The sequence below is a fragment of the Sciurus vulgaris genome (genome assembly GCF_902686455.1).
Source record: "Sciurus vulgaris genome assembly, chromosome: 9".
Taxonomy (NCBI): domain Eukaryota; kingdom Metazoa; phylum Chordata; class Mammalia; order Rodentia; family Sciuridae; genus Sciurus; species Sciurus vulgaris.
In genome coordinates, this window is record NC_136469.1 from 145,314,267 (window position 1) to 145,336,598 (window position 22,332).

The 22,332-nt window shown below is 63.1% G+C and overlaps 1 protein-coding gene across 8 annotated transcripts; it reads right to left on the bottom strand.

Annotated features, from left to right (window-relative positions):
* Nucleotides 1-574: 574 nt before the first annotated feature.
* On the bottom strand, nt 575-14,336 carry FGFR3 (fibroblast growth factor receptor 3). Of its 8 annotated transcripts, none has more exons than XM_079154103.1 (18): nt 14,139-14,336; nt 13,603-13,813; nt 7,961-8,230; nt 7,704-7,757; nt 6,484-6,653; nt 6,272-6,395; nt 5,997-6,187; nt 5,062-5,212; nt 3,624-3,814; nt 3,324-3,472; nt 2,843-2,964; nt 2,656-2,766; nt 2,394-2,584; nt 2,132-2,254; nt 1,987-2,057; nt 1,631-1,768; nt 1,412-1,517; nt 575-1,278 (listed from the first exon to the last, which is right to left on the bottom strand). In XM_079154103.1, exons 2-18 carry the CDS (start codon nt 13,709-13,711, stop codon nt 1,132-1,134), a joined length of 2,418 nt encoding a protein of 805 aa, XP_079010229.1. In that variant the 5' UTR covers nt 13,712-13,813; nt 14,139-14,336; the 3' UTR covers nt 575-1,131. The 8 variants fall into 8 exon arrangements, with proteins under 8 accessions (XP_079010229.1, XP_079010230.1, XP_079010227.1 ...); XM_079154104.1 differs by having other exon boundaries at nt 14,183-14,331; XM_079154101.1 differs by lacking the exon at nt 5,062-5,212 and adding an exon at nt 4,270-4,414 and having other exon boundaries at nt 3,324-3,469; nt 14,157-14,293.
* Between the last annotated feature and the right edge of the window lie 7,996 nt (nt 14,337-22,332).

The following is a 22,332-nucleotide window of genomic DNA, read 5'->3' on the forward strand; positions in this document are numbered from 1 at the left end:
CAGCCCCTCCCTGGGTGCAGCCCCCACCTGAAACACAGTAATTGGAATCTGTATGAAAATACCAGCTTGCTTTGAAGTACAAAAAATAAATCTCCTAAAGAAAGCGCCTATGGAAAGCTAGTTCCCCTGCAAAGGAGGCCGGAGGAAACACGAGCTCAGGCAGACCCTCTGGCCGAGTGCCGTCCAGGCTCTGAGCTCCAGTCGGCCTCATGTGCGGCTGCACATGCTCCTGGGCGGCCAGGGAACTTGGCATAAGCCTCGGCTGTTAATAAGTTAAAACTTTAATCTCTGCCATGCGGCTGGCTAAACACTATGAACATGGGTGGGGGTGCAAGGGTTCTGGGGGTCGATAAATAGCTTTACAAATATACAGGTCCAGGTACAATTTCTAAAACAAAACTGTGGTGCTAGAAAAGCCTGTTGTTCCCCTGTGGTTCGCACCTGCCTCACAAGCCAGCCCCAAGGGATGGCCCGTCAGGCACCGCGCCCTGCGCCCTCCCCCAGACTCGCTCACAGGTCTGTCTGCATGCAGACCACACGTACCGCGTCTACACAACGTAACTCGCTTCGGAGTAGAACTCTCGGACAGAAGGCAGAGGCGCCCACCTTCAGGTACCCGTAACTTCAGTCTCTGAGGGGTGATGTGGGAAGTGGGGAGGCCTGGAGGTGGGGAAGCTGCCACCCACTCCAGGCACAAGGTGCACATGGGACACCCCACAGCTCAGCTCTGGGCACTAGAGGGCCCAAGGCCCGCTGTGGACACTGGGCCCAGCTGGCACCTGATGCTGCTTGTGGGGCAGCGGTAAAGGACCAGGCACTCTTACATTCTACATTTGGTCCCCCAGAACAAGGGTCCCTTGGTGCTCCTGGCACTGGTCAGTCAGGAGATCACTGTGTAGCAGCGCAGGCCCCAGGGGACCTCTGTACCCAGGAGCCACCAGACACTTTCTCACTCTCTCTCACACACACACACACACACACACACACACACACACACACACACGAAGATCTGTGTCCATTGGCCCATCCATCCTGGGTTTGGGTCTGGGTCCACTGCACACTAGCAGCAGCAGGGTAGGCTGGGGTCCACTCTCACATTGGTGGGGCTCAGCCTAACGGCCCAGTGGCCCTTCACGTCCGAGGGCCCACGCTGCTAGGTGGGGCCGGGGGCAGCAGGTCATGGGTAAACACAGAGTCATCCCCGGAGGAGCTGGAGCTGGGGGTGTCCTGGCCACCAGGCGAGTACTGCTCAAAGGGCACCGACAGGTCCAGGTACTCCTGCCAGGGATGGGACTGGTCAGTGCTGTGTCCTGCATGAGCCCCACTTCACTTGTGCTCAGGCTGCCCCCAAGGACACCCCCCTGGGGGAGGCAGAGCGGCCACGTCAGGAAAGAGCAGGACCAGCACTCACATCTGTGGACGTCACGGTGAGGACGCGGTCCAGGTCCTCCACGAGCTGCTTGAAGGTGGGCCTCTGTGCAGGCACGGCATGCCAGCACTCACGCATGATCATGTACCTGGGGGTGAGGCTGCTCAGGCCCGGCCGGCAGCGCAGCCCACCTTGCCGACACAGGCCTGGCTGCCGGCCGCCCCCCAGGACCCGGGGCCCCACAGGGTATGCTGTGCTCACAGGTCATGCGTGCAGTTGGCCGGCCTGTCCATGCGGTGGCCCTCCTTCAGCAGCTTGAAGAGCTCTTCCACGGGGATGCCAGGGTAGGGTGAGCCCCCCAGCGTGAAGATCTCCCAGAGCAGGACCCCGAAGGACCAGCTGCAGAAGGGAGACAAGCCAGTCTGCCAGGCAGTCAGGGCCCAGCCCTGCCGTGGCCCTAGCTCACGTGCTGCCAAGGACCAGATGGGCTGGAGTGCAGGAGGCCAGAGCACTGCCCCAGGGCTGAGTGGGCAGCAGCGAGTCTGGCAGTCCCTGCCTGCCCCCACCCCGGGCACAGCAAGTCCGGCAGTCCCTGCCCCGGCCCGCCCGGCACATACACGTCACTCTGGTGGGTGTAGACTCGGTCAAACAGAGCCTCGGGAGCCATCCACTTCACGGGCAGCCGGCCCTGGGAGCGGAAGGGGAGCTGTTGCTGCCGGCGCCTCTGGCTCCGGCCCCCGCCCACCTCAGGGCCCAGCTCACATTGGTGGTCTTCTTATAGTAGTCGAGGTTGTGCACGTCGCGGGCCAGGCCGAAGTCTGCGATCTTCATCACGTTGTCCTCGGTCACCAGCACGTTGCGGGCAGCAAGGTCCCTGTGGATGCACTGTAGCGGGGGCCAGGGCTGAGCCGAGCCTCCCATCACTCCTCGCCTCTCCCCACTGGCTGGGCCCTCACCCCAGCAGGTCTGTCACCCTCCACCAGCCCTCAGAAGGGCCCTTAGCCTGTGCCTCCTGTCTCCTCACCTTCTGGGAGGCCAGGTATTCCATGCCCCGTGCCACCTGATAGGCACAGGACACCAGGTCCTTGAAGGTGAGCTGTTCCTCAGGCAGCCTGCAGGTGTGGAAGGAGTAGTCCATGCCCGGAGGCCTCCGTGCCCGCAGGTACTCCCGCAAGTTGCCCTTGGCTGCGTACTCCACCAGCACGTACAGAGGCCCTGTAAGCACAGGGCTCAGAGGGGCTCCAGGCCCAGAGAGGGCTGCCGCCCGGCCCAACCCAGACACCTACCGCCCTGTGTGCAGGCCCCCAGCAGGTTGATGATGTTCTTGTGCTTCCCGATCATCTTCATCATCTCCATCTCTGACACCAGGTCCGACAGGTCCTTGTCAGAGGCGTCGTCTAGGCCGGGAGGGCGGGTGTCAGGCAGTGGTGCCCGGCAGCCCACCCAGGTGCCCCTTGCAGTCTCCCTTCCCACCTTTCAGCATCTTCACAGCCACTGTGACAGGCCTGGCGGCACGGTCCTTGTCGATGCCAGTGGCCTCCGCCATGACCACCTGGCCGAAGCAGCCCTCTCCAAGAGGCTTGCCCAGGGTCAGCCTGGAAGCAGACAGGCTCCGAGTGTGCACCCTGGCCCGGCCCCGCCTTCGAGGCCTGGCTGCATCAGGAAGCCCACCAGCCTGAGATGAGGGCAGCACCCTCAGGCTCCTTGCCCTGCCCTGCCCTGCCCCGCAGACAGGCCCCCTGAGGCCCTAAGAGGTCTGGGTCCTCACCTGCACCCCACCTAGGCAGCACCTCCACCTGCATCAACAACTGCCCTGTTTTCAATGGCCACTGTGTCCGGCCCAGTTCCAGTCTAAAGTCAATCAGGCCTCTGTATGGTCGCTGTCCCACCACCCGCCACGGAAGCCCTGCCAGCTCCCTGGCATCCACACATGCCGACCCTCACCACCACTGACCGGGCCCGGGACAGCTCCCACTTGGGGTCGGCAGGTAACTCGAGCTCAGAAACGTTGGCCAGTGCGGGACCCTCTCCCGAGGACAGCCGGGCGATGCGGACCAGCGGTGTGTTGGAGTTCATGGACGAGCTGGACTCCAAGGACACCTGCTGGGTCGGCAGGGGCAGGTTGGTGCTGCAGGATGGGGCGGGGCCAAGAGGCGTGGGAGCGCACAGCTCCCAGGACAGCACAGCCAGGCAGGGCTCGGCTCAGGGAGCTGGGGCAGCAGCGGCTCAGAACCTGGTATCTACTTTCTGTTACCTGTCGCTTCAGCGGGAAGCGCGAGACCGTGTGCACGGTGGGCGAGCCCAGGCCCTTCTTGGGAGGGCTGCGCAGGCGGCACAGCGTCACAGCCGCCACCACCAGGATGAAGAGGAAGAAGCCCACCCCGTAGCTGAGGACGCCTGCATACACGCTGCCAGCCTCATCCGCCTCCACCAGCTCCTCCTCAGCTGCAAAGACACCGGCGTTGGGGCTGGCCAGCCTCGCTGAGCCCCTGCTCAGAGCCTCAGCTCCAGTGGGGGCGGTTCAGCCCCCGGGGGGGTCAGGCTGGGGGCCCAGGCCTCCATGGCCCCACGGGCCCAGGTGCTGCCGTCAGAAACGTCTGTTGAGTCAAGAGGGCCCAGACCCAGGACAGAAGCAGCCCAGCAGAGCCTCAGCACCACACCGCCACCCAGGCACTGGAGAAGCCAGAGCAGGGCAGGGAGGACCTGGGTGTCTCAGGGGAGGCCTGTCTGGGGCCAGAACAGGGCCAGGTCAATATTTCCAGGCCAGGCACCAGGCCGGGCGTGAGGGCTGCATGTGGTGGGCAGCCGCAGGCCACAGCCTTGCCCCACCCTGGCAGTCCTGGTGCATCCTGAGCCAGCCCGTGGACAGGTGCGAAGCCAGCAGCAGCAGCAGCAGGTACCTGGCAGCACCGCCAGCCACGCAGAGTGATGGGAAAACCCGATAGAATTGCCCGCCAGGCAGGTGTACTCCCCCGCGTCCTCAAAGGTGACATTGCGCAAGGACAGAACCTCTAGCTCCTTGTCGGTGGTGTTAGCGCCCGCCGTCTACAAAGAGAGAACAGAGCGATAGGCCAGCGCCAGCACCACCCACGGGCACTGCGGCAGTCCACACAGTGACGGTCCAGCCAGCTGCAAGGAAAACGCCACCACCATCACTCGGCCACCACCACGGCCACGCCACGGCCACGGCCACGGCCCTCTGCCTCGTGCTCTGGCACCGGCACGGAGCCCGAAGCCAGTCCCTCCACCGGCGAGTCCTCTGTCCCAGCTGAGCGTCAGGCGGGCGGGCAGCGTGGCACCGCTCAGAGGCAGCATGCAGGGGTTAGTGCAGAGAGGAGAGTGCAGGTGGAGGACAGGCAGACGGACGGACGGACAGCAGAGGCGAGCAGGCAGAGTTGGTGGCCAGGGAGAGGCCAAGGGGTATGTTCAGTGTGGGATCAGCCCCTGCCAGGCTCTGAGGACCTTCTGGGGGTGCACCTGGGTGCAGAGGGGGTCAGCGCAGGCTGGGGGCCCAAAGCCAGCATTCGCAGTGGTGGGCCAAGGCTGCCAGTGTTGCCAGGCTGGCCACAAGCGGAGCACGGGCCGCAGGGTGGAGGGAGGACAGGACGTGCGGGGGCGTGCGGGCAGGCACAGGGCCAGGGCGTTGGAGCTGGAGCTCGGCGTGCCAGGCAGGCGTGGGACAGAGTCGTTACCTGCTCGGGGCCCATGAACACGCAGCCAAAAGGCCTTCTCAGCCACGCCTATGAAATTGGTGGCTCGACAGAGGTACTCGCCCCCGTCCCGCTCCGACACATTGGCCAGGCGGAGGCGCGCGTCCGCCTCCACATTCTCACTGATCCAGGACTGCGGGGACAAGAGACCCAGCTCAGGCACGCCCCGAGGCAGCCCAGCTGGGCGCCCGGCAGGAGGCAAGACGGGGGACAGCCCCAGGAAGGGAGGGGACTGCATGCGTCATCCCGCAGGGCTGCCTGGAGGAGGCGCCCGGGCGCTCCAGGCGGTGGGCTGTGGTGGTGACACAGGATGTGCCTTCTCCACGTCCAGCCCACAGCCCGGAGCCCAGACCCCTCAGCCAGCCGCCTGCCTTGGCCTGGGCCCAGGGCGCGCATGCTCCCCAGCGTCCACAGGGGGAGCGCTGGGATGGGGCCTGGCCCCTGCCCCAGTGCCCTGGACTGGCTCCTGTCCTGCTCCGAGCGCGGCCCCGCCCCATAGGCCGCCTCGCCTCTGAACAGGTGTCTCTCCTGGGCGTCCAGTGCTGCCGCCATCCCCTCGGGCGGCCCCCACCCGGCGGCATGGGACCCAAGCTAGGGAAGAGGGAGGCCGCAGGCGGTGAGCGGGCGCCTCGCCACGTCGCTGACAGCGGCCACTCCAGGCCAGCTTGGGCAGTGGCTGTCCAGGTGTGAGGTCCACGAGGGTGCTGGGAAGCTCCGCAGCTGCCTCCTGCCCTGGGCCACCATCATGGTCGCCTGAGCTCAGGCCCACCCGGAGGCCTCCTGCAGGCCCTCTCCAAGCTGGGGTCTCCAGAGGGCCGAGGCCACCCTTCAGCGGAGGGGACGCAGGTCCCGCTGCGGCCCCCGGCCCACCTTCCTCCCTAGGCTCCCACACCCGCCCAAGCCCCGGCGGCGCCCACCTTGAGCACGGTGACGTAGGGCGTGCCGTCAGGGCCCACCCTGCTGCCGTTCACCTCCACGTGCTTCAGCCACTGGATGTGGGGCTGCGCGTCGCTGTACACCTTGCAGTGGAACTCCACGTCGCTGCCCAGCACCGCCGTCTGGTTGGCTGGCAGCCCCGCCTGCAGGATGGGCCGGTGTGGGGAGCGCTCTGCAGAGGGGTCAGGCAGCCGGTCAGGGGCTCACGCTGCCCTTGCTGGCTCCCACCAGCCAGGCCCGGGCCGGCCGGCCGTACCCAGTACGTCCAGCGTGTACGTCTGCTGGATGCTGCCAAACTTGTTCTCTACCACACAGGTGTAGTTGCCGCGGTCCGAGGGCACCACGCTCTCCATGACCAGGCTCCACTGCTGGTGCCGCAGCTGCAGGCGACAGGGACAGGCAGTGAGCAGGCCTGCCCCTCGGGCCCCAGCGCTGCCCCAGCCCTGCCCTAGCGCTGCCCCAGCCCACCTTGATACCCCCGATGCGATGCTCCCCACGGAACTCCTTGCCGTTCTTCAGCCAGGAGATGGAAGGAGTGGGGTTGCCAGCAGCCGGGCAGCGGAAGCGGACGGTGTTGGCAGCTGGCACCGCCAGCAGCTTCTTGTCCATCCGCTCTGGCCGCGTCCAGTAGGGAGCCCCTATTAGCGGAGGTGCACGTTAGAGCCATAATGGAGGCAGAGGACAGAGGCCCATCTCGCCCCTTCCAAAGCTGGTCCCTGCTGACCCTCCCGCCTGTTCCTCTCCTGTTTTGGAGTGTGCTGACCTTTCAGCATCCCCTGTGTAGACTGGACACCCTCAGAACTGGGCCATGTCCGCTCCCCGCAAGAGGCTGCTCATGAGAGGCTTGGGGTGCTCCCCGCAGGCCTTGAGGCGTGTCAGGGGAGCCCTCTACGAGGGTGGCACACTTAGTCTTCCCCAGGGGGCAGACTGAGACCCAGTGAGCAGCCCAGCAGGCTTGAGCCCCTGGACATGGTTCCCGAGGAGGAAGAAACAGCAGGATGCAGAGTCTGGGAAGCAGGACCCTGAGGTTGCCCTCGGCAGTGCCTGCTGCTGTGGCCCAGACAGTGCCTGGCAGCCGGCAGGTTCTGCCTCCTCCCTGCCCAGGTGCCCAGGGCCACTGCACCACCCCACCCTCCTTCCTCTGGGCTGGGGGACACTGGTGTGCCTTCTTCTCTAGACTCACCAGGATGCTGGGCCTTGTCCCCCACAAGGGAGGCACAGGGGTCCAGGACAAAGGAGGGAGGGGACCCTTCCTTGCAGGACCTCAGTGCCACTCTTGCACACTCACAGCTGCACACAGACACACTGCCAGCACCCCCTTCAGTGTGTGGCTCTGCTGGGCACAGCCACCTGCTCCTGCTGCAGCCTGACAGCCACCCCTGGGGCTCTCGATCCCTGGGCACAGCTGCACCTCAGCCACCTTCACATGGGACAGCCCCTCACCCAGAGACACCCCCAAGTCCCCACAGGCCAGCCCTGGCCTCCTCATCACTCCAGAACACTGTGCCCGGGCCTCCCCATCCGCAGCATGGGTGCCATGGCCTCCCCACGGCCAGCTGGAGCTCAGAGTCAAGCGTCCAGAGCCCCCCGGTGGCCCACGAAGGCCATCCCCCAGGTGTCCTGCCTGCCAGTGGTGGGCAGGGCTGGGCATGGGAAGCAGGCCCTGAGTGCCCAGACTCTGGTCTCACCTGTGTCCTCAGCCACGTCCTCCCCGTCTTCATCGTCTCCCGAGGACGGAGCATCTGCAGTGCAGGGGTGTGAGTGGCCTGGCTGCAGACACCCGTGCCAGGTGCCCTTCACAGGCCCTCCTCCATACAGCACCTGCTTGGGTGCCCCCTCCCAACCAGTGACCAGCCAAACCCTTGGGGCAGGGCTGCTGCAGCCACACTGGCGGAGCTGGTGGCCTCTCAGGGCCCCACCCGGCCTACACACCACAGGGGCTCACCTGTCACGCGCACACTGAAGCGGCACAGCACACGCTGCGTGAGCCGCTGCCGGCAACTGTAGGTCCCTGCATCTTCATGGGAAATGTTCAGCACCTGCAGCCGCCGGGACCCCACCAGGACGCGGCCCGAGGACACCAGTCCCGAGCCATCCTTGACCCAGACAGTGGGACCCACAAAACCACCTCCAGGTGGGTAGCAGCTCAGCTCCATAGTGTCGCCACTGCCAAAGACCACCTGCTCCTGCTGGCTGGGCTCAGACCCGGGGGCCTCTGTGGGTGGAAAGGCAGCTGTGAGGGGAGCACCCAGGCCCGGCAGCCCAGGGCGCAGCGCCTGCACTGCCACAGCCACAGCGCGAGTCCTGAGTGGGCAGGGTTGTCGCCAGAGCCAACGAACTGCCAGATGACCCTCAAAACACGGGCCAGAACCGCCCCTACACGCCCCACAGGAATCAGTACTTTCCGGTCTGCCAACCAGTCTCGATTCCAAGGACTAGACTCAGCCTTGGGGTACAAAGGCAATCTGCAAGTGGCTGGGCACAGCTGCACTCCAATAAGATCTCCCGTGGACACCGGAAATTCCAATTCCAAAGGGGGCTGGGGTGTGACTCAGTGATGCGGCACTGGTCTAGTGCGCCTTGGCCTTGGGTCTGATTCCAAAGCCAGGGGAAAAGGAAGTGTCGCTAAGTGTCATTCTTTTGGTTTTTCTACCATTTGGAAATGCAAAGTCCATCCTCTGCTCACCAGCACAGAAGCAGGCAGGACAAGCAACACGACACCAACCTCTGGCTAAAATAAAGCTCAGAGGACGGGACGGGCCAACCCCCAGTGAGACCCTCTCCTCACCCTCAGCCTCCTCTAAGCCTCAAGAGCAGTTCAGGCAGGTGCAGTGGCCACGCCTGCAATCCTGCAGCTCAGGAGGCTGAGGCAGGAGGCTCGGAGTTTAAAGCCAGCCCCAGCAACTTAGTGAGGCCCTAAGCAACTCAGTGAGACCCTGTCTCTAAATAAAATACAAAATAGGGCTGGGGATGTGGCTCAGTGGTCGAATGCCCCTGGGTTCAATCCCTGGTACTCCTCCCTACCCCCACCCAAAAAAAACCCAAAGCAGTTCAGATGGAGAGCCAGGCAGCAGCTCTTGCCCCAGCAACAAGTGCAGGTCAGGTGGACGGGTCCTACTCTGTGGAGCACACAGCAGGGTGTTTGCAAGCCCTGCCCCGGTGGCCAGGCGTGGCCAGGCGGGGTTTCTGCAGTGGATCTGGCTAGTGCCTGCCGCTCACAGGCTCACAGCTCCACAAAGCTCCTCGCAGCCTTGAAGACTCCCTGAGAGCAGCCCCTGAGGTACAAGGGAGCCCCAGCAGGCCCTTGAGAGTGACTGGCCTTGGTCTCTTGCCGCATGGGGCCTGGACACCTGTCTAGACACCTGCATTGGAAGTGATGCAGCGGTCACAGTCACCAGGTAAGTGGTCAGAGCTAAAGCCTAGGGCAGGTGAGGCTCTCAGACCACCCTGAGAGGCAAAAGGCTAGGGTGGGAGTGGAGTCCGAGGCAGGTATGAGCAGATGGCCTCTGGCCTTCTGCCCAGGGACTGCCCAGCTGCTGATGGGCCCCAAGGCCTGAGACAGGGACATACCACCAGCAGGGCTGACCATCTCCACCAGGCCTCCCTGCCAGGGCTGTACAATGCTGGCATGGGGGCTGTTGGGCTTGGGGCCCAGGACGGGTGGGTGGTCCCGCTGGGCAGACCTTCTCAGACCAGCTGGACCCACTGCACCATTACTTGTCATTCTGCTGACGCGTGGCCTAGATTCGAGGTCCAGCTGCCCACTCTGGCCACACCAGTCCCCAACTCCCCAGAAAGGCACAACTCTGCCTGATCCCAGGGCCCACAGGATCCAGCCAGCCAAAAGGACCTGCTCAGCCCCTGAAATATAGGAACCTGCATCCCACAGGGACCCACAGCTCAAGGCCAGCCCTGGTGGGCCCCACAGTCAGGGGGCTTCTAGCAGCCCTGGCTGCCATGTCCTGTGGGGACCACCCAGCGTTGCAGTTGCTGAGGCCCCCCAGAAGGCCAAGGACAGGTTGGTCAGTAGCCTCAGCCTCAGGCCTTGGCCAAAGGCAACAGCCAGTTGATTCCGGTTTGGTCTGGGCAAGGACAGCAGGTCAAGCCATCCACACAAGTATTTGCTTCAACCTGGTCCAGTGAAGAACTGGGAGGAGACACAGAACAGCCCCAGGCTGGCCATGCAGATGGATGCTGGTGTGGGACAGGAAGGAAAAGGGCCCCACACTCGGCCTTCCGACCCTTGACCTGCCCATCCACCCTGCCGTCAGGTGCCAAGAGAGTCCAGGGACAGCAGAGCAGCCTCAGGCAGCAGTCTCCACCTCCTGCCATCCCATCCCATCCCACGGCCCACAGGGGCCTGAGCCTGACACGCAGGGGCTGGGTTAGGAGAGTCTGGCAGGGGGATGCCAAGGAAAAGACAGTGTGTGACTGGCCTGAGTGGACACTACAAGGGCCGGGGTCTGCCTCCCCTGGAGAGGCAGCAGCAGAGCCCCAATGTCCCACCCTGGCCCCCGTTCCCCCCAGGAGACAGGAAAGGTCCTTTCTTCATCAATGAAGGGCCACCTATACCCTGGCCCTGATCCCTGGCGCTTCTGCTGTGCCTGTGGGGGTGATGTCCCCCATGTGGGCTTCACAGTACCTAGTGTCCCATGTCCCATGAATCTGAGCCCAGTCAGAGCGGCTCAGGCCAAGAAGAGCCCACTGGTGAAGCCAGAGGACAGCCATGTCCCGGTGAGGGGTATGCTGGACCTGGGGTTTTCCTGTCTCTGAGCCTCAGTTCCCACCACTGTGACACAGTGTAGAAATACCACCCTATAGGCTGGGGGCCCGGAGAGGCCGCCTCACCTGCTTACATGCTGGAGCAGGTGAAGAGAGGTGGTGGCAAGGGAAGCTTCTGTCTGGGACTCTTTCTCTTGCCCCAGGCCACAGACAAGCCAGCCTGCTGAGGAGGGCCAAGACTCCTGCCAGAGAGACCATGCTCCCAGTGCTGAATCCCTACAGCTGAGGCCCCCGGTGCACCCTGCAGAACTAGCATCAAATACATACTCGCTTCTAAAGCTGGCAGCCCCAAACTGAGCGGGGAGCTAAGCATTCTGGTTTGCACAGGACACTGTCTGCAGCCCGGGGACATGGCATGGCCAGGCAGGAGGCTAAAGTAGCCTGAAAGAAGGGCAGTGCCCCAAGAGACCCTGAAGGGAAAGCAAAGGTCTCCCATCCCACCCCGAGACATTCCACAAAGTTTCGTAATGGGGGGGTGGGGGGGATCCGGAGGCTGGGTGGGCTAATGAGGGCTTATAGGGATTATCTAGCCTAATCCTCAAAACAATCCTGCTATTATCGCTGTCCTCTTGGACAGGTGAGAAGCCTGAGGTTCCAGGAGGGTACCCTGAGCCTGGCCCCACAGCTGGCAGCCTGGAGGTCTAGGCAGACACCCCCCAAACCAAAGGTGGCTGGCTCACAGCTCCTTCTTGTAAATTATTCAGGCCTGCTGGACCCACGCTCTCCCCTAAACCCCAGCACAGCCCCTAACCCTTGGACAGACCCTGGGTCACCTCTTCCACAAACCTCAAGCCCCTGGGTTCCCTTCTAGGCTCAACTATAAAAAGAAGTACCCACAATCCCAGTTCCAGGCCCAAGAGGGACCTGAAGCCTGGGAAGGGGGATAAAGGTGACAAGGGGGCTCCGAGGCGCAAAACAAGGGCTCCGAGGGCAGAGGATCAGGCTGGGTTAATGAACCACCGAGAGGCCTACAAAGCTCAAAGTCCAGACCTGCCCGGGAGGGAGGGGGAGGCTGGAGCCAGTAACCTAGCCTCTGAGGCAAGGCCTGCATTCCCTAGAGGCCCCTCCTAGCTGGGGTGGGGTCAACCTCCCGGCTCCCTAAGGGCCTCCCCAGAGAACGTGGCCCAGCAAGGAAGCAGGACGGAGGTTGCCCTTGCTGGGCCTGGGGTGGCCTGAGCAGTCCAATGGCCAAAGCTCTCCCCACCGCCCTTGACCCCACCTGGCTCCCTCTCCATAATTTACGTTCTCGGAGAAAGCGCCAGCCGGGACGGGTCTGTAAATTTCACGAGGTCTTTGTATTTTTACTGCTGGCCCATCTCGTTAAGGAACCGGATTAACTTTATTGACCTATCAACTCCCTACCTGTTTCACCAGCTCTAGTGCGAGGGCGGGGGTAGGGCCGCGCGCGGGCGCAAGGAGCAGGGGATCCGTGCGCACACTGCCGGCGCCCAAGGCCCGCCTCCCGGACGCTCCCAGCTCCAGCAGCCGGTGGGGGGGCCTGCGGGGAGGCCACTGTCCGAGCCGCGGGCCCGGCAGCGGGCCCGGCGCCCCTCGCTGCCCTCCGCGGCTCGCTGACATTCGGGCGCAGGGAGTAATATCTTCATCTGAATGCGCATGCTAATGCGGCCCCCCACCGCCGCCCATTCGGCGCCCTGGACGCTGGGCCGTCGGAGCAGGCGCTAAAAGCGCGCGCTGACCTCCCGACGGCCTCTGTCACGCCGCTGAATGACACGCACATTCAAGCGCCGGGCCCACTTTCATTCATAAAAAAAAAAAAAAAAAAAAAAAAAAAATGACATTGTTCCGGGAGGCTGCAGCCGCCGCCGGAGAAGGGGACGCGGGGGCGCGGGGAGGGGCGCGCCGCCATCTGCCTCGTCCCGCCGCGCCCGCCGCGCAGCTCGCACCTCCCCGCGAGGCCGCCGCCATCAATGCGCGGTCTGTGGCCGCCCGGGTACAAAGGAGCGGCTGTTCGAGCCTCGGCCCGGGTGGGGCAGGGCTCACCGGGCGAAGGCCTCCCTCCGCGCGGTCGCCCGCCAGGCCAACCCTCTGCCCAGCCGCGGGCGGCACCTCCTTGCTCTCCCGCGCGCGCCGCACCTAGGGTTCGCCATGCGTGTGTTGGGCGGGCCTGGCGCACCCTGCTCTCCGGTCCGTCACTCTGCCAGCCCTCTTTGCTGACCCCCGACGTCCCGCTGGACCTTGGTTGCCAGCCTCACAACTCTTGGGAGATCCGCGCCCTCACCTCTCACAGCCCTGCCTGTGTTGGGTGCGCACCCCCAGGGTCAAACGCTTTGGATCACCGGGCAAAAGAGCAGGGTGGGGGCAGTGGTGGCCCGGAGGCTTGTCACCTCATCACGCGGGCCACCGGAGGGCAGGAGCCGAGCTTCGGCTTACGCACTCCTACCACCTCCAAAGTCCAACCTCTCCCTTTGGCAGAAGCTGGCCATGCACTGCGGCCCGGGAGCGGGGGGCTCCAACAATAGGAACTTTCCGTCTGCGCAGCACCGGAGGAGCAACAATGGGAATCCTGGAAACTCAGCTGTCCCCCCACCGCGCCCACTTGACCGCGCCTCGGCTGGGGAATCGCGGGAGACGCAAGCCGCGGCGCCTCGCACTTGGGTGGTGGCCCTGCGGCTCCAGTAGCCCCATAAACCGCTGCGTCGGCTCAGGGGACAGCAGAACCCGGCACTGGTCCCACGGTGACACTCAACCACGGACTTCCTCTCCATCCAGGCGCCTGTCCCTGTCCCCGACGCCTCTGCCTGCCACGGCCCATCCCCTCCTGGTGCACGCTGCTTGCTTCCTTACCTGCCGCTCTCGGCACAACGCGCTGCTCTGTGCCCGGGGGCTCCGAGGCGACGCCGGCCACAACCGCCACGGCCACGCACAGTGCGAGGGCGCAGGCCAGGGCGCCCATGGCGGGGGCGGAGGCCCTGGAGTCCTCAGGAGGCGCGCGCGGACATGCTGGCCCCCACGGCCCGGCTCGGGCCCCGGCAGGAGGTGGGCGCCGCTCCGGCGTCTGCAAGAGGAGGAAAACACTCGCTACCGGGGACGGGTCCAGCGCCCCGACCCCTCCGACCCTCGACCGCCCCTCCCGCCGCCGCCGCCGCCCAGGGCTCACGGGCCGCCTGGCGCCGGCCGCCTCCTCCCCGCCGCGGTCCTCCCTCCTCCTCCTCCTCTCCCTGGCTGCCGCAGAGCCCTCCCAGGGCGGCGGCGGCGGCAAACTTTCCAGAGCGGGAAGCCCGCGCGCCTGGCCCGGCCCCGTCGCAGGGACCGCTCCAGATCCGAGCCCGCCGCTCGCCCGGGCCCCTCCAAGCGCCCGCCCGGCCCCTCCGAGAGCGTGCCTGGTCCCTCGCTCCGACCTGGCGGCCACAGGAGCCCAACTCACTGCCCGAGGCTTCCGTTTCGGACTGCAGCCTGCGGGACGGCGCTCGTCGGGTCCCTCGGGCTGTCCGCCCGTCCGTACGTCCGTGCGCTGGAGCCGGACCGAACGGCGCCAGCTGCCCGCGCCGCCGCCGCCGCCACCGTGCACTGAGCTGGGGCTGCCCGGCGCGCGGCAGCCAGTGGGGGACGGCCCGCGCCCGTCACGCCCCTGGACACGCCCCCAGACACGCCCGCGCCGGCTCGCTGGGGCGCAGAGACACGCCCCTCCTCGGGGGCGGCCCGGGGGCGGGTCCGGGCGGGGGCGCCGGGCGGTCCTGGAGGGCGTGGGAGCCGGGGCGGGGCCCAGAGGGCTTCCAGTCGCGGGGGCGCGCGAGGCCCAGCACAGGCCTCTATTAGCGCAGCGCAGTCAGGGCGCGCTGGAACTGTGCTCATCCACTCAGAGAGGAGGCCTCGGTGGGGAACGGGATGTCTGGGCGGCCTCATTGAGAAGCGGCCGCTGAGCCCAACCCTGCGGTGTGAGCAGGAATTCCTCAGGTGGAGGAAGCAGGACCACATTCCAGGCAGAGACAGATGTGTGCAGAGGCCTAGCAGTGAGGACTGGCGAGATGCAGGGGACACGCCTCTGCATTTAGGAAGCAAGCCCCCACAGCACAAGTGTAGCCCAGTCCGAGCCTTACTACAGGACCTCCCTTCCAGGGAGGAGGCAGTTTTGGAGGCTGTGTACCCACCAGGCCTCAAAGTGGAAAGCTGAGGCTGGGACCCCTAGGAGTGGGGAGCCCCCCCCCACCCCCCAGGGCTCTGAGAAAGGACGATGAGGGGAGTTGGGGGCAGAGTCCTAACTGGCCCGAAGTCTGGGACACCTCAGGGTGGGGACACGCTCCAGCTGGTAAAGGTCCAGGCTGCTGGTATCAGAGCCTAGGAGGACCCAGCCTGGCCTCCCCATCAGACCAGCAAGCAGACAGTACTGCCCTGCAGATGCTCTGGGTCCTCTCATGCCACGTACCTGGCTGCTGTGTCCACTCACAAGCATCTTCTCCCACTTTCAGGTTAGGCCTCAGAGGATGGAGCTAATGGGAGCCAGCAAGGGACAAGGCGAGCCCCTGGACCAGGGCTCGGCCCACCTTCCTGTGGCTTTGGGGTCTGTTTTGCTCAGCCCCTCATCCACTGGTTACTCACCCCCTACCCAGCACACAGTGCCCACCCTGAGCTCCAGGCACAGCCTGTGCTTCCAGAGGCTGGGATGTCTCTGGGCTGACCTCAGGGAGTCCTCGTGCCCTGTACCCACCTGGCAGTTCAGCACCTCTGCCTATGCCACTGCGCTGCCTGGTGTGGCCAAGCATATGTCCCTCCAGACTGGCTGGGCGCCCAAGCCCACTGAATCCCCAAAGAACTGTCCAGCATTCCTCCAGTGCACTCCCCAGGCAGCTGCCACCCAGGTCCCCTCCCAGGATGCCATCCCAGGGGCAGATGCCCTGCACCAGTCCTAATGGAGTCCGTTACTGTGCCAAAATGGGTGTGGGCCCTTGTGTCCTTGACCCTCTTCATCTGGTGACTGGGATTGTGTTTACCCTCCTGGTTCCTTTGTGGGAAGAAGATGGCAGGTGAGATGGGGAGGTGCCTGCTGCTGGAGGGGCACCTGGGTCTCCTGTGAGACCCTCCAAAGGCCCCTGCAAGTGGGAGGGCTCAGTGGAGCTCCAGGCCTCCCTCCCAGGATAGTGCCAGCAGCCTGCTCCACCCTGGAGAGGGCTTTCCTTGGCACCCTGCATCTGCCTTTCCATCCTGGGCACGGTCTCACCTTGTTTCTAGGATTTTTTCCTTAGCATAATGCTCCCATGCCCCTGACCTATTCCTCCCAGGTGTGCATCAAACCTGGCCCCACCAGCCCCTCTTCCAGCTCCCCTGCCTCTTCCTAGGCCCTTTTCCGCATCTTTGTGTCCTCCTCCGTCTTCTGTAAGGACGCCTGCTGGAGGTAGGGCCCCTCAGGCGATCCAGTGATTTCATCTCAAGCTCCAAACCTGACGACCCTATAAAGACCCTTCTCCACAGTGAGTCCATTTGCAGCCCCAGGGCCAGGACACCATTCTGCCCACTGCACACACCCAAGGATGCCTGGTTCCTGTGGCATCGCCCCTTCAGTGGGGACTCTCCAGGCACTGTGGCCATTGTCTGATGGCCATCAGGGCAAAGAGCAGCAACATTGCCTCCAGGGTGGCCTGGTGCCTCCAGAAGCAATGCAGCCCCACTGGCTCCATGGCGGTCTCCCAGAAGGCAGGCTGGTATTGTCAGCGTGACTTTGTTGTTCAACTTGAGCACTTCGAGTCAGCAGCTTCTGCCGAAGAGCGCAGCGTGGGGCGTCCCCTGGACTCGGGATGGGGCGGGTGCTGCCCTCAGGCCTGGCGCCTCACTGCCTGGATTCCGTGTCCCTGAACCAGCCCTTCTCGTAGCGCCCCTGACTGAATTTCTTGGCCCTGTCAGCACTACCCGACCATCTTGCTGGATCCCTCCTTGGAGAGCCTCCTGTGGGCCCGTCAGTGATGCACGAGTCCAGGCTGGCTGGCCTTGATGGCAGGGGGACTGCCGGTGTCCCCTCTAGTGCTCACACCTCCCTGCCCAGGTCCTCCCACCCCAAGGCCCACACCCTCAGGATCCAGGGTGAAGAGCAGTGTGGGAGTGGAGGCCAGGGCACACAGAAGGTTGATGGGCCCAGCCTGGCCCAGCCTGGCCCAGCCCTGGCGGTGACTCAGAACCAGGTGGCCCTGGCTTGCTGGGGCCTGTGTCAGTGAGCAGCAAAGAGGGGTGCCACAGAGGAACGTCAGAGCCTGTGCCCCGGCTGCAGGACCCCCAGGAGGCCGGCAGTGTCTGCCTTTGCATCTGCCCTCCTGGGCTGCCCCTGCTGGACCTGGGCTAATGGGGTGTCACAAGGTGCCACTGGCAAAGGGGGATGCTCTGGCGAGGACCTGGACCCACAGCCCACCTACTGCCTCCAGGGCTCTTGGTAGGTGGGGATGCTGCAGGCCAGAGCCAGCCTGGACCCAGGGCAGAGGACTCCCAGGGAGCACCCTGCCCAGCCAGCCCTCTGTGGATGCCTGGCCCAGGACAGACCTGCTGGTGGGGGCTTTTCTCCACCCTGCCATGAGACTCAGTGAAACTGAGGCCTCAAATGGCTCTACATCCCTTCGACCCAGTCTTCCTCCTCTGGGAGGCTTTTGAACCCCAAGGGGTCTGCTTGACCCCCTGCCCAGGAGCTCCTTACCTCCACCTTTTCTAGAAACTGCTACTACCTTTGCATGCTGACAGGAGCCCAAGTAGCAGGGTGGGCACCATGGGGGGAGGAAAAGGGCACCTCAGTAGACCCCTAAGCTGGGCATGGCTGATCCCCTTCCCCCAGAGAGGAGAGAGCAGGCTTGAGTGGGACTGGAGCTGCAGGAGTTTATGGGCAATTTCTGCCTTTTTAATTCATTCTGAGAGAATGAGGAAGATAAAGATTGTAAAAGCACATTATAGAAATGTAATTTTAAAGAACACGGATAAGAAGAGAAAATACTCCAAAATCCCTCAAAGAACACTAGCTACTATATGAGATCTTTAATTTTAGCTCTGAGCTTCCTGGCAGGCTGAGCAAAAAGGGCAACACCATGACTCATGTGCTATTGGGAGTCTGGATGGGCCACAATGGTCCGGTTCAAACCTTCTGGTCTTCCGCCCCTTCATTCACTTATATTACTAGTCCTCAGGTCTTGACTTTTGGTTTGGAAAATGTGGTTGCTCCCAGATGAGCAAAGAAGGGAGACAGGGCTGTCTGCAGGCAGAGGAGAGAGATGCAGTGACGGGTGAAGCCCAGACTCCCCTGGGTTCCAGTCATCTGAAGCTGGGGGCTCCCCACTCCCCTCCCAAAGCCTGGCACAGATGAGCTGCTCAGCTGAGGTAGAAGGACAGGAGGCAGCTGCAGGGGAGGGCAGTGGAGTCCAGCAGGAGGGGCTAAGGCCTCGACAGACAGCTTCAGGGCCAGGCCAGTAGCCGCTGAGCAGCTCAGAATCTATTTTCCTAAGCACTTGGCATTTGCCTGAAACCTCAAGTGTATTTTCCCTAAGTTTTATTTTTTCTTTGACCCCAAACTCTGGTAAATTTAAGGGAAATTTAATTATGGTGTTTTGGGTCCATTTACACTTAAACCCGCTCAGCACTTTTTCCAGGACCCTTTTGGAGTTTAGCACGCCTTGGGAGCCTTCTAAATGAACGTTTTTATTATTATTATTTTTTGAAAAGGCCTCACTGCCCTCCCCACCCCCACCCCCAGCACCAGCATTCCTGCCAAAAATAAACAAGCCCAACTCGCAGGCTCCAAGGGAGTTGGGCCTCCAAGCCTCAGGCCACCCGACCAACCCTGGCTCCCAGCCTCCCTCCAGCCCAGCCAGCCTCCACCCTCAGAATGCCCCTTCCTCTTGGCCCTGCTGGCCCTCCTGGGCATCCCTTGTGCCAGCGTAGCCAGCGCCCTTGTTCAGAGCCACCCTTGGCCCTGCTGTCCCTGCGCCTAGCCACCACATACAAGTCTCAGCACAGTGTCCAGCCAGAGCCCGAGAGCTGTTTGGCCAGCTGACTCTGTGGGCAGTGGAGGGCTCAGTCTAGGCCACTGAGGCTGCAGACGGCTCTCCAGGTCAGCCAGAGGGACCCCAGCTGTCCCCAGGATGATGTGGGTTGGGCAACCTGTGTCTTGCCTGGTAAGGAGGAGGGTGAAGTCAGCACCGCTGCTGATTCCTGATGGAGGCCCTTACGTGAGCCCCATTTGGCAAATGGGGAAACTGAGGCATGAAGCGTCCTGTGGCATGGCCTGCAGAGGAGCCCAGTGACCACATGATTGCCATGCTGCTGGGAGGTTTCGGCTGAGCTTGCAGCATTCAGAGAGCACTGGGGACAGGTGAGGTCCTAGCCCTAGGCCCCACACCTGGCAGCACAAGGAGTCCTCCCACCCAGATGCAGCCTCTGCAAGCTGGCACTCAAGGTCACCTGGAGCTGATTGGAGAAGGCAGCCATTTGCAGAGAACTCTCTGAGACAGGGCAGTGACCCCTCCAAGAGCTGGTTCTGCAGAGGCCCCCCAACTCTGCGGCCACAGCCAGCCAAGTTCAACGAGGGCGCAGCCCGCCCAGCAGTCAGCCCGGGTGGCGGGGAACTTGGCCCACACCCTTGCTGACACCGCATCTCGGGACTGCAGCCAGCAGCACTGGGCCTGGGACTGGGGTGCAGGGAGGTTTGGTAGTCAGAGGGCAGGCTAGGTGTCTAAGGCAGAGTCCTGCCCCCACCACCTGCCAGTCCCGGGGCGCAAGGCCTGTCTCCGTCTACGTGGGGCCCTGCTGGAAGCTGCTGAGGGGGACTGACACAGTGCTCAGAGGGGCACAGGGAGGAGGCACCTGGACCCCTGAGAAAGGGCTCTGGGGGTTTCAGCCATCAGGAATTTGCGAGGTAAGGCTCAGCTGGCCTCTGCCAACCCAGGGCCCAACAGCACCCCAAACGGAAGCCACCTCTTGCCAGGGAGAAGGCCCTCGCTGCAGTTCATGAGGCCCAGTAAGGTGGGATGGCCGGGTCCTCTGGAAAGCCTGCTCCAGCCCAGACTCCCAGAGGACACAGCCCTGCTCCTGGGGCAGAGTGGGACATCTGCAGCCCCAGGTAGGCACATGGAGACACTGGGGAGGGGTGTCTGTGGAGGTCCCAGGAAGCTGGGGAATGTGCCTGAAGCATCTCCAGAGGGCTCTGCTCTGGGGCTGGGCAAAATGGAGCTCCCATCCTGCAGAGAGATGTGGGCCTGGGCACCTAGGAGACCTGCAGGGCTGGGGTGCAGCATCCCTGATGCCCATCCCCACGGCTCCCACCACACACACCCTCACGACCCCTGGCCTGCCCCACACTCGCGCCTCAGGTGACTCCTCTGCCCACAGGCCTGTGTTCCCAGGGCATAGAAGACCTGGTAAGCAGTGAGCCCCTGCCTGTCCTGTGCCCGAGGGATACTCCCAGCTCCAGGAGACCCCAGGGCTGGAGAGGATGGATAGGGCAGGGTCCGCAGCCTTAATAGAGATATCACCAATGAGTCCTCCTCCTGCCACACCTGCCGCCCTGGGGTTCTGACTACTGACAACTTTATTTTTCCCCAGCCTGGGAAGGCAAGGGACCGAGGGTGTGGCAGAGGCAGCCCCCTGGGGTGTGGATGATGCTGACCACCACCCGGGCAGAGGGTGAGTGTTAGGAAAGGGTCTTGGGCAGTGTGCACCCGCCTGGCATGTAACTGCCCACGTGTGCACAATGGTCCCGACCCAAGCCAGACAGGGCTGCCTACATGGCAACTGCTCTCATAGGCCCCAACCAGGGGTGACAGACCCAGGGACCTTGCAGCTTGGGTAAAAGGGGGAGGAAGGGGAGGTGTCCTTCCCAACCAGAGGGGACAGAGAGCTGGATATAGAGAGGCTAGGCTGTGTGAGGAAAGGCATTTCCTGGGGTGGGCACACTGGCCTCCCCTCCCTGAAGCCTGCCAGGTCTTTGTGCGGCCCCCCATCTCAGGCTCCTGGCAAAACCTGCCCAAAGATCAACCGCTGCCTTCCCAGGGTGGGCAGGGGTCAGGTGTCCTGGCGAGGCCAGCTGAGGCCGGAGCCCAGTATTCCCAGGCCCAGGTTATCTCAGGATGAGGGTCTCAGTGAGGATGAGAGGGACTCATCAGGCTGGCCAGCCCAGGGCTGGCTTCCTGCAGCCACCCCACTGCCCTCCCCCACTCATTTCCCTCCTCCCAGCAAACTTTGCTCCCTTAGCCTCTGCCCACTGGACCCTCCTGCCCTCCCTCCTCTGGGATGCTTTCCTTGGCCCTCCCAGCCCCTGGGGTTCTGTGGCTTATCAACAAATCCACTAGCTACTCAAGGATCCTTGACTGACCTCCAGGGGAGAGGGCAGGGGAGCATCTGCCCCCCTCTGCAATGGAGAGTCACAGGGCTTGGTCTCTGAACAACACACCATTATCTGGAAGCCTCCAGCATAGCAGTAATGTCCAAAGGGCAGGATGCTGGTGGGGGCCTGGGGCAGCCTAAGTCCTAGGAGAGGATGTACACATGCAGGGGACAAGTCCTGGCACATCAAGTCAGAGGGTTGTGATTGCGTTCAGTGGTGGAACGCTTGCCTAGTGTGCATAAGGCACTGGGTTCGATCCTCAGCACCACATAAAAATAAATAAAATTAAAAAAAAAAAGACAGCAGGAGTCCTCAGCAAGCTGTGTGGGCCCCGGACGTTGGTGTTGCCCATGAGAAGCAGCACAAGCTCCTGCTGCCAGCACTGCCTTCTGCCTGGGCACAGAGGCTGGGCCAGGCCTGGAAAACTGGGTCAGAGCAAGGCTGGGCAGGCTCCCTGCATCAACCCTGCTGAGCCCACACCCAGCTGAGCCCAGGCCTGAGGACAGGGCAGGGTCTTCAGCAGCACCATAGCCTGGGGCTGGACACCCTGTCTGGGTGCCCTCTGGCCACGGGTGCACTTACAGGTCACCACCCTGGGGGCACAACCACTCAGCTCAAGGCTCAGGTCTCCGCCCTCCAGCCCAGGTGCCCCAACCTGGCTCAGGACAACCGGTGGCCAATGCAATGCCCAGGCTAGCCCAGTTCCCAGGCTAGGACACAAAAGCTGGGCAATCCAAGTACCCTGGTCAACTCTGGTCAGCTCAGGAAAGGGTTCCCTGCCTGAGACTCTTACACCTTTGGGACTCAGAGAGATGAATGCTACCAGGTAGATGACGCAGAATCTGAGTTTCAGAGAAAGCAGCAACCTATCCCAGGGCACACAGTAACAAAAAAGAGTCACTTTTCCTTGGAACACCCCAGAAATGTCCACTTAAGTGGCCTCCCTTGGGTTAAGCATGTCCTCCTGACCTAGGCACACACTCTACTGCCATCTCGCCGCAACTGTATATGGACAGCATGCCTTTATTTTATTTTATTTATTTATTTATTTATTTTTATGGTGCAAAGGATCGAACCCAGTGCTTCACAAATGCTGGGCAAGCACTCTGCCACTGAGCCCCAGCCCCAGCCCCTCTGGTTCAAACCTTATCCTCCTGGTTATACAAGACCCTCAGGTGCATCACCTGGCACGTGGGCCCTGGCTCACAGGTGGCGGTGCAGAGGAAGGA